The sequence below is a fragment of the Narcine bancroftii genome, chromosome 2, assembly GCF_036971445.1.
Source record: "Narcine bancroftii isolate sNarBan1 chromosome 2, sNarBan1.hap1, whole genome shotgun sequence".
Classification (NCBI taxonomy): Eukaryota; Metazoa; Chordata; class Chondrichthyes; order Torpediniformes; family Narcinidae; genus Narcine; species Narcine bancroftii.
The window spans coordinates 6,426,829-6,440,455 of NC_091470.1; the positions used below are offsets into that span (position 1 = coordinate 6,426,829).

Sequence of the window (13,627 nt, forward strand, 5' to 3'; positions counted from 1 at the left end):
TTCACTTTGCACAGTTGACCTCACATGTTGGCTACTCCCACCCTGGGAAAAAGGTGCTGGATGTCCACCCTATCTATGCCTCTCATAATCTTGTAGACCTCTATTAAGTCTTCTCTCATCCCTCTACACTCCAAAGAGAAAAGTCCCCAGCTCTGCTAACCTTGCCCTCACAAGACATATCTTCCAATCCAGGCAACACACTGGTTGGTCTGGATCCTCTTCACAGCTTCCACATCCTTCCTATAATGAGGTGACCAGAACTGAACACAATACTCTACGTGTGGTCTCACCAGAGATTTGTAGAGTTCCAACCTCACTCTTGAACTCGATCCCCTGACTAGTGAAGACCATAGGCCTTCTTAACTGTCCTATCAACCTGAGGGATGTATGGTTTGGACCCCAAAGTCCCTCTGTTCGTTCACACATTTAAGTATCCAACCATTAACCCTGTTCTCAACCTTCTGGATTGACCTTCCAAAATGCATCTCCTCACACTTATCTGGATTGAACTCTACCTGTCACTTTTCCACCCAACTCAGCATCCTGTCTATATCCTGCTGTATCCTACGATGACCTTCTGCACTCTCCACAACTCCTCCAACCTTGGTCTCTTCCACAAACTTACTGTCCCATCCTTCTGCTTCTTCATCTAGGCCATTTCACAAAGTGCAGGGGTCCCAGAACAGATCCCTGCAGAACTCCACTAGTCACTGGCCTCCAAGCAGAATACTATCTGTCCACCACTACCCTCTGCTTTTACAGGCAAGCCAATTTTAGATTAGATATATATAAAAAAAGGTTTCTTACTGAGGGAGGAATTTGCACAGAGTTCCTTGTCATAACAGGAAAAGCCTTCCCTTGCTTTCCAACCATAGTTTTTGCCCTTCTCGATGATGTCCACTTCCTCGAACTTGTTCTGACCGACATCTCCACAGAAGATCCTTCCTTTGCCCCCTTTAGTTAGAGGATCACCGCGATCGACGGAACACCGCCACATATTCCGAACTCCGTAGGCGTAAACCTCGGGGCGTGCACTTGGATCCAGGACAAAAGGGTTATCCGGCGGGATGCGATAGAGTGGGCCGCGGTTGTTGTTGTTGATGTCAATCCGAAGCACTTTCCCTAGTAAGGATGACCTAGATAACGGTAATGATAATGAGTTTATTGTCATACATGGGGTTCAATGTAAAACATGGGGCTGATGTGATGGCAGTGGACCCGGGAGAGCAGGGTTTAATCACCCAGTCCTAATGTTGGTGGCTGAGTACAGGCTTTAAAGGAGCAGACATTATTTGTAAGTATATTCCTGCAACTGTGGAGGTCTGCACCCAAGATGGCAGCGCCTGTGTTTGGCAGTGGCCACAAGGGATTGCGGTCACTGGGGAACCAGTGGATCGATGCAGGGCACCAGAAAGTGAGAACATCTTCAAATGAGAAGGAGAACCAATGGAGATGACCATACAGGGCAGTGACCACGGCAGCGGACCAGCAAGGGGCTCAACAAATGAAGGCCCCGCATGGGTTGCTGGAGACGGGCTCGTGGGAACCAGGTATCAGAGCCAGGAGGCAAGAGGGTGCTGAGGGCAAGAAGGGCCTCGGGCGCTGGAGGCTTCCTGATCATGTCAGGGGTTTGGATCTGGAGCTCGTGCTGCCAATGGATCAGACAGGGGTCTGTGCGGATGCAGAGGCCGCGGGAATCGCTGGAGGCGAATCCTCGAACACTCAGCGACTCTCTTTCTCCCATTACTAGGGGCAATGGAAAATGCTCAGGGAGACTCTTTGTCTTGTGGCAGACAAATGTTGAAGTATATCGTGTATATTTTTAATGCCTGACTATGTTACAATAAAATGAACTCTGAAATTCTGACTTGGCCACCTGCCGACATTTTGCTCGATGAAAGACTCAAGCCCAAAATGTCAGTTCTGTATCTTTATCTTTGCTACATAAAGGACCCTGTTTGACCTGCTGATTTTCTCCAGCATCACGTGTTTTTACTTCAACCGCAGTGTCTGCAGACTTTCCTGTTTGACTTCTGATCCTTAGCATCTGATCTGTCACGCAGCTAGGCTGCAGTCCCAAAACCTCAGCCACTTTCTCCAACCTTTTAGTAGCAGTCCAAAATCTATCAAGAAAACCTGCAGATGCTGTGGTTCTGAAATGCTGGAGAAACTCAACAAGTCTCTCAGCTCCCGTGGGAGGCAAAGATATAAAACCAACGTTTCAGGCCTGAGGCCTTTGTCAAGGTATGATGAAGGGCTCAGGCCTGCATTGTTGGTTACAAATCTTTGCCTCCCACGGACGCTGCGAGACTTGCTGAATTTCTCCAGCATTTCTGAGCTTTTACTCCAACCACGGGGTCTACCGACTTTCACGTTAAATCCTTTTATGGTGTCAGAGGTTTCAGGACACAGTAGGTGAATTTGCAGGCACTTGGTGTCCCTGAGGGGACTCTCTTTGCTTCTCTTTCTCTTATTGGTGAGCTCATGGTGCCTCTAGGTGTGCGTTATGGCAAACAGAAGTTGTGTACAGTAAAACCCCTGGTTTCCAGAATTCAAATGACTGGCAACCTCAAGTAACTGTCAAAAAAAATCGAAGTAAATATATTATAAAAATTAAAATAAATAAGAATAAAAGAGAAGGTAAAAAATAAGTCAGTTTAAAATTGTAAAAGTAACTGTTCTCTGAAGTAGCACATCAACCTTTGGATGAAGATGGGAGCAGATATTCAGCCAGCAGAGGGAGGGCCTTGGTCAGGCTTTGCTCCCAGCAGCTGTTTGAATAAAGTTGGGTGAAACAGCGATGGCCTCGTCTGAGATGATACCAGTCACAGTTGGGGCGACTGTCTCCTATCCCTGCCTCGTAAGGGTCGCCCCAGTCAGAAACTTTATCTGTAAACTTGGGAGGTGGAGGGGTGGGGTGGGTGGGGGTTAATTATCTATAATGTTCTTGTTTGTCTTTCGGGCAGCTCCGTGGAGGGAAAGGAACCTGCAGATTCAGCGACAGCTACATGTTTTAAAAGAATGTGACAAAGTAAAGTAAAATGCTTAAAAGTTTATATATTAACGCAAACAAAGTTTGTTCAGTGCAGGTGCAGGGCAGTATTTTTTGTCTTTTAACTGTTTATTCTTAATGCAGGTGTATGAATCAGGCATTGTAAAAGTAAATCTCAAGCAACCGGAAAATGCACTTATCTGGCATCTACCGTTCCCCTTAGATGCTGGATACCAAGGGTTTTACTTCACTTACAACATGACAATAGAGGAACCAGGGTTCTTGAAACTCCCCTTCCTGCCTCAACCAGACCCCTACTTCAGATCACCAAAGATCTGTCTGCTTTAATGCATAACATCACATTTTTTGAATTAACAGCCACGGTGAATATTTATCTAAACTTTTCTATGCATCACTTGGTTTTTCTCCTGTAATTTAATTTACGCTTATTGTTATTAAATGTATCTGTGTAGCTGCAGCAAGCAAGAATTTTTGCACATTTGTATAAATCTATATAAATTTGGAATATTGTGTGCTGTTCTAATCCCCAAATTATAGGAAGGATATCAATAAGGTAGAGAGGGATTGCAGTATCTAGAATACGGAGAAAGATTGATTAGTCTGGGTCCACTTCTGTGTGGGGCGCTGCCTCAAGAAAGCAGCCAGCGTCATAAAGGACCCCCATCACCCTGGTCACAACCTTTTCTCACTGCTCCCTTCAGGCAGAAGGTACAGAAGCTGAAAGACCAGCACCTCTAGGTTCAAGAAAAGTTTTTTTCGAACAGCCATCAGGCTCTTGAACCTCCCCTTATTACACCAATCAGGGACTTATCCGACACCTCTGCCCTGTTGCAAGGTCACTTATTACATGAAGATAACTGAATATTTATTATCTATTTTTACCTGTGCCAGCTACAAATATTGGTGTATCTGTACATTGTTCAATGTGTATGACCATATTCAATACCTGCAGCCCCTGGGTTACGAAATCGTATTTACAAACAAATTGTGCCCCAAATTCACACATGCTTACCCTTTCCGGTAAGTAAGTGTTAACTTTTCATCATGATCTATTCTCTTCTTTTTAATATATCAAAACAGTTTTAAGAACTATTCATTTAATGATTTTTTTTTACAGTACATGGCTTGCTTAACGTCCACAATAAGTTCTGTGACATTGGACATTATGTGATGTGGACATTGTGCGAACACCGTATTATATACCTCGCAAAGCTATAGGGGATACTGTAGTGTACCTGTAAACTTTTTATTTGAAAGTAGGGATCAGTGTGGAGTCTGACACGGGGCTCTGGGGAGAGAGCAGGGCAGTGTGATCAATGTGAAGACCAACACCAACAAGGGGCTGTGGGGAGAGAGCGGGGCAGTGGAATCAGTGTTGGGACCAACATCGGACTGTAGGAAGAGAGCAGGGACTGAAACAGGGCTGTGGGGGGAGAGCGGGGCAGTGGGATCAGTGTGGGGACTGATACGGGGCTGTGGGGGGAGAGTGGGGCAGTGGGATCAGTGTGGGGACTGATAGGGGACTGTGGGGGGAGAGTGGGGCAGTGGGATCAGTGTGGGGACTGATACGGGGCTGTGGGGGGAGAGTGGGGCAGTGGGATCAGTGTGGGGACTGATACAGGGCTGTGGGGAGCGAGCAGGGCAGTGGGATCAGTGTGGGGACTGATAGGGGACTGTGGGGGGAGAGCGGGGCAGTGGGATCAGTGTGGGGACTGATAGGGGACTGTGGGGGGAGAGTGGGGCAGTGGGATCAGTGTGGGGACTGATACGGGGCTGTGGGGGGAGAGTGGGGCAGTGGGATCAGTGTGGGGACTGATACAGGGCTGTGGGGAGCGAGCAGGGCAGTGGGATCAGTGTGGGGACTGATACAGGGCTGTGGGGAGAGAGCAGGGCAGTGGGATCAGTGTGGAGACTGGTACAGGGCTGTGGGGAGAGAGCAGGGCAGTAGGATCAGTGTGGGGACTGATAGGGGACTGTGGGGAGCGAGTGGGGCAGTGGGATCAGTGTGGAGACTGGTACAGGGCTGTGGGGAGCAAGTGGGGCAGAAGGATCAGTTTGGGGACTGATACAGTGCTGTGGGGAGAGAGTGGGGCAGTGGGATCAGTTTGAGTATACAGTATAAAATTTCCTCTAGCTAGCGATTGCTTTTTCTAAACTGCTGCGGACTTGCTCGTGGTAACCGAATAATTATGGGACCATGGATGTTTGTGCGGTTGGACATTGCCCAATCAGATGTTTGACTAACTGACAGTAAATAAAAAGCGTATGTACCTGTTCCGACTTATCTACAAATTGTACTTGAAGGCAGATGTAGGAACGGATCTCGTTAATAACCTGAGGACTGAGTGTAATCAATGTCTCTACTCAAATATCCTGTACCCCACATTGGGGGCTGTTCCTCAGCCCTGTCGAGTTGGTGACCCACATTCTCCAGCATCTGTTCCTCGTGCCTGACCACCGGCAAGCTCAAAGCCCAAAGATTAGCGCCCTAGTCAATTGAATCATACCCAGCCGTATAACAGTGAGATCGCAGAGAGTCGGAAGAGTGATGCAACAAGGTGCAGCTTGTCAAAACAGTGTCTCCCAACCCAAGCACCACTGATGTTTCCTGAACAGTGACCCCTGAACCACCGGCAGCTGCCCCCTCCCAACACTGACACTTCACCTCATTGACCACCAACTATCAAATCTGACCCTTGACCTCCCCTCAGTCAACTACTCCACTTCCAAATGCCTGACCTCCTGAACTGCCCTGTTGAGCAACCATTTGCAACTGCTGTCTAACCACAGGCTGCCATGGTTCATATGTAGCGGCCAGTGCGGTGCTGTTACAATGCCAGCTCTGATTGAAAAGAGTTTTTATGTTCTCTCTGCGTGGGTTTTCCCTGGGGGCTCTGGTTTCCTCCCACACTTCAAAATGTACAGGGGCTGTAGGTTAATTGGGGTATTTGGGTGGCACGGGCCTGTAGGCCAGAAGGGCCTGTAACCTCGCTATACGCCTGAAATCAAAACTCCCCGACTTGGTCTTAACTAGCACTGGTCTGCAACACCATACTGAACACTTGCTCCTTCCTCCACTCCCAACCTCTGCCTATTGGCAGCCACAGCCATTGTTTTAAGTATCTATCCTGGTGTCCCCACACAGACATCGCCTGAGATCAACACGCTGGAGAAACTGATGAATGACAAACCACCACATTACTTGTTTTGTGCATTTCCATATTTCCCAAAAGGATCCCCAGCCATTCCGCCATCCCCGGTGAAAATGTAGAGGTATCCATCGTTGGCGAAGAGAAGCTGTCCGCCATTATGGTTGGATGCTGGTTCATCCACTTCCAGAATGATCCTGGGAAAATTACATGTAGGATTAATGTTGGAGGCTAACAGAGGTTTTGAGCACAGAATTACTCAGCAGGTCAAGTTGACCAAGTTGCCCACCATTTGCCTTTACATCTTTTCTATCCATGTATCTGATCAAATGACTTGCACACTGGAATTATCCCTGTCTCCACCACCTCTCTCCATGTAGTAACAACACAGAAATGCTGGAAGAACTCAGCAGGTCTCACAGCATCCATCGGCAGTAAAGATATATCTGCAGTCCCTGCTGCTCTCGAGCTCTGTGACCACGTTCTCACCCAAACTCACTTCCACAGCCATGTGTCCTTCCTGGCTATTTGTCTCTGCTGCCATCTTGTGCCCCATGGATTCCTGCTCTGGCCCCAGCAGGACATCAAGTTCCTCCGCTGCACTGGATATCTATATATCCTCTGGATGCTGAGAGACCAGCTGAGTTCCTCTAGCATTTCTGAGATTTTGCTACAATCACAGCGTCTGCAGACTTTATTCTTTCACTCCTTTCCATACACCCACTGCCATCTGCATGTAAAAGTTGCCCCTCAGCAGGATGGGCTGAGTCAAAGTGGTAAGGCTTTGGATCAACAGGCTTTGGCGAATACAGGTAAGAGGTGCGGGATAGTAGGAGTCAAAGTCAGAAAGGGCCACCCTATTCAAGGAACTAAACAGATTCAGCAGGTAGGCACAGATCAGGTTTTACTATCGTATATTTTGTTCCGCTAGTCATAATTCATGGGAATGGCAGCCAAGGCAGGGGAATGCTCCTCTTCCAGAATATGGGTCATCGGAGGGAGTCACGTGATGGAGTAGTGGCCGGACGGTGAACTCCAGCCCTCTCCAGAAAAAACAAAGCAAAACACAAAGGCACAGAAATAAAAATTAAAGAAAAGTGAGTATAAAGGTGGAAAGAAGATGGCGACGAAAAAAGAAAAGTCGAAACCAACGGTAAGAAGAGAGGAAGAGAAGACAACGGAAGATGAAGGAAAAGGCCTTACCTGTTCGAAGAGGCCCGCGGTGGAGAGAGAAACCCGCTCCCTCAGGTCGGTAGAAAGTGGACTACAAAAATGGCTCGCTGAGCCGAGTAAAAGTGCGCAACCGCACATGCGTGAGGAGTCGCGCATGCGCGATGCGCATGAAAAAAAACACACCGACGGGAGGGGGGACCAGCTGGGGAGTCGATCTCCACAGCCGGCAACGACAGCTGCAGAACACCTGCAGCAAGAAGAGACCACAGAAGACAATGAAAACAAGAAAGAAGAGAAGAAAAGGACAACAAAGAAACAACAGATGGCCAACCCAGAGGAAGAAGAAGAGGAAGAGTACAGTGAAATAGAAGAAGAAAAGAAAGGCAAGATAAAGGATATACTTTCTCTTATTAAAGAATACATGGAGTCATTTAAAGAATGGCAAGCGCAAGAATTTAATGATTTAAGAAGAAGAATAAACAATACAGAAGAGAAAATGATTAAAATAGATATGACCTTATCAGAAATGGGAAAAAGAATGGACAAGGTGCAAGAACGAGAAGCAGCAGTAGAAATGGAGGTGGAGGACTTAAAAAAAAACAGAATATGGGTCATCAGTTTCCCTGATGATTTCATCTGCGAGAAGTGCATCCAGCTGCAGCTCCTTACAAGCCAAGTTAAGGAATTGAAGCTGGAGTTGGATGAACTCTGGATCATTCAGGAGATGGGGGGGGGGTTTAGACAGGAGTTACAGGGACACTATCACACCTGGGAGGCAGGAGGAGGGTAGATGGGTGACAGTCAGGAGAGGGAAAGGGAACAGGCAGGAAGTGCAGGGCACCCTTGTGGCCATCCCCCTCAATAATAAGTAGACCATGTTGGATACTGTTGGGGGGTATGACCTACTAGGGACAAGTCTCAGCGATCAAGTCTCTGACATGGAGTCTGGTCCTGTGGCTAAGGGAAGGGAGAAGAGGCAAGCTGTAGTGAGGGGATTCCATAGTTAGGGGGACAGATAAGATGTTCTGTGGAAGAGATCAAGTATCCCAGATGGTCTATTGCCTCCCTGGTTCCAGAGTCTGAGATATCTCAGATCAAGTTCACGGCATTATCAGGAGGGAGTGTGAGCAGCCAGGTGTCGTGGTCCATGTAGGGACCAATGACATGGGTTAGAAAGGTGAGGAGGACCTACAAGGAGAGTCCAGGGAGTTAGGCGCTAGATTGAAGGACAGGACCTCCAGTGTTGTGATCTCAGGAGGTTAGAAATAAGAGGATAATGCATCTTAACACACAGCCAAAGACATGGTGCAAGAAGGAAGGCTTCAGGTTTCTGGATCATCAGGCTCTCTTCCAGGTAAGGTGGGACCTATTCAGATGGGATGGTTTTCTTCTGAACTGAAAGGGGACCAATATGCTAGTGAGCAGGTTTGCTAGTGTTGCTCTGGTGGGTTTAAACTAGATTTGCAGGCGGAGGGGAACCAGAGGGCCAGGACAGTTAGAGGAGTAGAGGAGGGAAAGGATTATGTAAAAATTACATGCACCGTTAGAGTCAACGGGTTGTACGTGGTAGAAATGTTCTCAGGTACACCTATTTCAATGTGAGGAATATTTCAGGAAAGGTAAACGAGGTAAGAACGTGGATTGGCATGTGGAATTATGACATTGTGGTCATTAGTGAAATTTAATTATAGGAGGAGCAGGACTGGCAGATCAATGTTCTAGGATTCCGTTGCTTTAGATGTGATAGAACAGGGAGGATGAAAGGAGAAGGAGTGGCATTGCTCGTCAGGGAAAATATCACAACTGTGTTCAGTCAGGACATACCAGAGAACTCTTCTACTGAGGCAACGGGAAAGGTATGACCACACTCATCGGGTTGTATTATAGACCGCCCGATAGAATTGGAGGAGCAAATCTATATAGATAGATAGAGAGAGAGAGAGAGAGAGAGAGAGATTTTAACTTTCCACATGTTGATTGGGACTCCCATACTGTAAAAGGGCTGGATAGCTTGGTTTGTCAAATGTGCTCAGGAAAGTTTTCTAAATCAATATATAGAGGTACCAATTAGAGAGAGTGCAATACTGGATCTCCTATTGGGGAACAAGACAGGACAGGTGACAGAGGTACGTGTAGGGGAACATTCTGGGTCTAGTGATCATATTGCCATTAGTTTCAAGTTCATTATGGAGAAGGAAAGGTCTGGGCCTCAGGTTGAGATTCTATATTGGAGAAAGGCCAATTTTGAGGAAGTGAGAAAGGATCTAGAATGTGTGGATTGGGATAAATTGTTTTTCAAGCAAAGGTAAGTGGAGGACCTCCAAAAGTGAAATTTTGAGAGTACAGTTTGTATGTTCCTGTCAGGATTAAAGGCAAGGTTAGGGCCTTGATTTTTGAGGGATACTGGGGATTTTGTTTGGAAGAAGAGAGAGGTGTATAACAGGTATGGAGCAAATAAGGTACTTGAGGAGCATTAAAAAGTGCAAGAAAAATCTCAAGAAAGAAATCAGGAAGGCTAAAAGAAGTCGTGAGGTTGGTTTGGCGGAGAACGTGAAGGAAAATCCTAAGGTTTTCTACAGGGATATTAAGAGCAAAAGGATAGTAAGGAACAAAATGTGTCCCCTTGAAGATCAAAGTTATCGGCTTTGTATGGAGCCAAGAGATGAGAGAGGTCTTAAATTTTTTTCTCCATCAGTATTCACTCAGGAAACGGGCACAGAGTTGTGAGAAGTGAGGAAAACAAGCAGTGAGGTCATGGAACCGATATAGATTAAATAGGAGGAAGTGCTTGCTGTCTTAAAGCAAATAAGGGTGGATAAATCCTCAGGGCTTGACAAGATATTCCCTCGGATCTGAGGGAGACTAGTGTAGAAATTGCAGGGGCTCTGGCAGAAATATTTCATATGTCCTTAGCCACGAGTGTGGTGCCGGAGGATTGGAGGGGAGCACATGTTGTGTCACTGTTTAAAAAAGGATCTCAAAGTAATTGTGGAAATTATAGGCTGGTGATAGGTAAATTATTGGAAGGTGTTCTAAGAGATCAGATATACAATTATGCGGATAGCCAGAAAATGATTAGGGATAATTAACATGGCTTTGTGCGTGGTAGGTCATGTTTAACCAATCTTACAGAGTTTTTGGAGGAGGTTACGAGGAAAGTCGATGAAGCAAAGGCTGTAGATGTTTCTACATGGATTTTAGTAAGGCCTTTGACAAGGACACACATGAGAGGTTAGTCAGGAAATTTCCTATACTAGATATTCATGGTTGGACGGGAGAAGCCAGGAAGTAGTGATGGATGATGCTTCTCAGACTGGAGGCCTATGATTAGTGGGGTGTCTCAGCGATCAGTGCTGGGACCCTTGTTGTTTGTCATCTATATCAATGGTTTAGGTGATAATGTGGTAAATTGGATTAGCAAGTTTGCAGATGACACTGATTGGAGGCAGCGAAGAAGGTTTTCAAAGCTTCAGAGGGATCTTGACCAGCTGGAAAAAAATGGGCTGAAAAATTGCAGATGGAATTTAATGCAGACATGTGTGAGGAAGCACAAACCAAGAAAGTAAGTTTGCAGATGCCATGAAGGTTGGAGGAGTTGTGGATGGAGCTGAAAGCTGTTGAAGGTTACTAGAGGATATAGACAGGATGCAGAGTTGGGCAGAGAAGTGGCAGATGGATTTCAATCCGGCTAAATGTGAGGTGATGCATTGTGGAAGGACAAATCAAAAGGCTGAGAACAGAGTTAATGGTCGGTTACTTAAGAGTGTGGATGAACAGAGGGACCTTGGGGTCCAAATCTATACATCCCTCCAGGTCGCCGCACAGGTTGATAGGATCATTAAGGAGGCCTATGGGATGCTGGACCTCATTAATACGGGGATTGAGTTCAAGAATTCTGTTACAACTCTACAAATCTTTGGTGAGACCACACTTAAGAGTATTGGAGTTCAGTTCTGGTCACCTCATTAAAGGAAGGATGTGGAAGCTACGGAGAGGGGGCAGAGGGGATTTATCAGGATGTTGTCTGGATTGGAAAACAAGCCTTATGAGGCAAGGATAGCAGACCTGGGACTTTTCACTTTGGATCGTAGAAGGATGAGATCTACAAGATTCTGAGAATCATCGATAGGGTGGACAGCCAGCACCTGTTTCCCAGAGCAGGATCAGTAAAACACTAGAGGATGTAAGTACAAAGTGAAGGGGAGGGAAATTTAGGGGAGACATCAGGGATAAGATTTTTGCACAGTTTTAGATGCCTGGAATGCCTTTCCTGGATGCCTGGTGGAGGCTGGACCATTGGGGGCATTTAAGAGACTTTAGACAGGCACATGGATGAAATAAAAATAGAGCGTTACAGGGTAGAGAGGATTTAGTACTTTTTTTGGGAAGGAATATATAAGTTGGCACAACATCGAGGGCTAAATGATCTGTACTGTGCTGTATTGTTTTATGCTCATAGAAAGGACGTCCACAGTGAATGGTCGGGCACTGAGGAGTGTGGGAGAACAGAGGGATCTGGGAATATAGACGCATCATTCCCTGAAAATGGCATCACAGGTGTTCAGGGTTGTAAAGAGAGCTTTTGGCATATTGGCCTCATAAATTAAAGTATTGAGTACAGGAGTTGGGATGTTATGGTGAAGTTGTACAAGATATTGGTGAGGCCAAATTTGGAGAATTCTGTACAGTTTTGGTCACCGAACTACAGGAAAGATATCAATAAGATAGGAAAAAGTGCAGGGAAGATTTACTAGGATGTTGCCTGGATGTCAGGAACTGAGTTACAGGGAAAGGTTCAACAGGTTAGAACTTTATTCCCTGGAATGAAGAAGAATGAAGGGGAGAGACAGAACAAATATAGGGAGGCTTTTTCCACTGAGGGGAGGTGAGATACAAACCAGAGGACATGGATTAAGGGTGAAAGTGGAAAAGTTTAGGGGAAAATTCTTCACACAGAGAGTGCTGGGGGTGTGGAACGAGCTGCCAGCTGAAGTGGTGAACGAGGGCTCGATTTTAACATTTAAGAAGAATTTGGACAGGTACGTGTGGGAGAGGGATGGAGGGATATGGACTGGGGGCTTGGTCAGTGGGACTAGGCAGAAAAAAAGTGTTTTGGCACAGACTAGAAGGGCCGAAGGAGCCTGTTTCTGTGTTGTAATGTTCTATGGTTTCTCCTCTTCCCTTAAATCTATGTGCCCAAGTTTTAGACTCCCCAAACCTGGGTGGGGTGGGGGGGGGGGGGAAATCTGTGACTGTGCACCTTTTTTCAGGCTTTTATGATATGATAGGATGTGTTGAGGTTTTATAAGGCCCTGGTGAGACCTCACGTGGAGGAATGTGAGCTTTTGGGCTCCTCATTTAAGAAAGGATTTGTTGATTTTGGAGAGGGTTCAGAGGAGGTTCACAAGGATGATTCAGGAATGAAAGCTGGATCATCTGAAGTGCGTTTGACAGCTCATGGCCTGTACTCGTTGGAACTTAGGATAATGGGGGGGGGATCTCATTAAAACATTTCAAAATATATTAATTGGAACCATAGAGCAATACAGCACAGAAACAGACCCCTTCGGGCCTTCTAGTCTGTGCTGAACCATTTTTCTTTGCCTAGTCCCACTGACCTGCACCCAGTCCATCACCCTCCACACCTCTTCCATCCATGGACCTGTCCAAATTCTTCTTGTATGTTAAAATTGATTCTGCATTCATCACCTCAGCTGGCAGCTCATTCCACACACCCACCACTCTCCATGTGAAGAAGTTTCCCCTAAACCAGTGGTTCTCAACCATTTTCTTTCCACTCACATCTCACTTTAAATATTCCCTCTGCCATTGGTGCTCTGTGATTAGTCAGGGATTGCTTAAGGTGGGATGTGGGTGGAAAGAAAAAGTATGAAAACCACTGTTTTAATCGTACCTAATGGACTCGTTATGTGCACGGTTTCAGAACTCCAAAAGAAATGCGCCAATGACAATTTTTCTCAAGCAAAATATTTCAGTAACAGTTGGGTCTAGAGCAGTGGTTCTCAACCTTCCCTTCCCACCCACATCCCACCTGAAGCAATCCCTTACTAATCACAGAGAAATGATGACCTAGGGATTGCTTAAAGTGGGATGTGAGTGGAAACAAAAGGATTGAGAACCGCTGGATTAGGGCATGAGTGGAACTTGGGGAAATGGGCCATCGACAAACCAAATGAGCATCGGGAGAAGCTGCAGAGCTGGAAGTCTGAAATGAGAATGGAAGTGGGGCAGCAATATCAGTGCCACACTCTTACAGCGCTAATGACCAGGG

The 13,627-nt window shown here is 46.2% G+C and overlaps 1 protein-coding gene across 2 annotated transcripts in view; it reads right to left on the minus strand.

Moving 5' to 3' along the window:
• The window catches only part of hhipl1 (HHIP-like 1), a 32,099-nt gene that overhangs the window by 13,402 nt on the left and 5,070 nt on the right, over positions 1–13,627 (minus strand). Inside the window, exons 3-4 of one of the 2 annotated variants that reach the window (XM_069915734.1) lie at positions 6,216–6,359; positions 808–1,136 (exon numbers count right to left, since the gene is read on the minus strand). In XM_069915734.1, coding sequence (XP_069771835.1) covers positions 808–1,136; positions 6,216–6,359 — 473 coding nt within the window. The remainder of the gene's footprint in view (positions 1–807; positions 1,137–6,215; positions 6,360–13,627) is intronic. The other variant, XM_069915735.1, reaches the window with a different exon arrangement.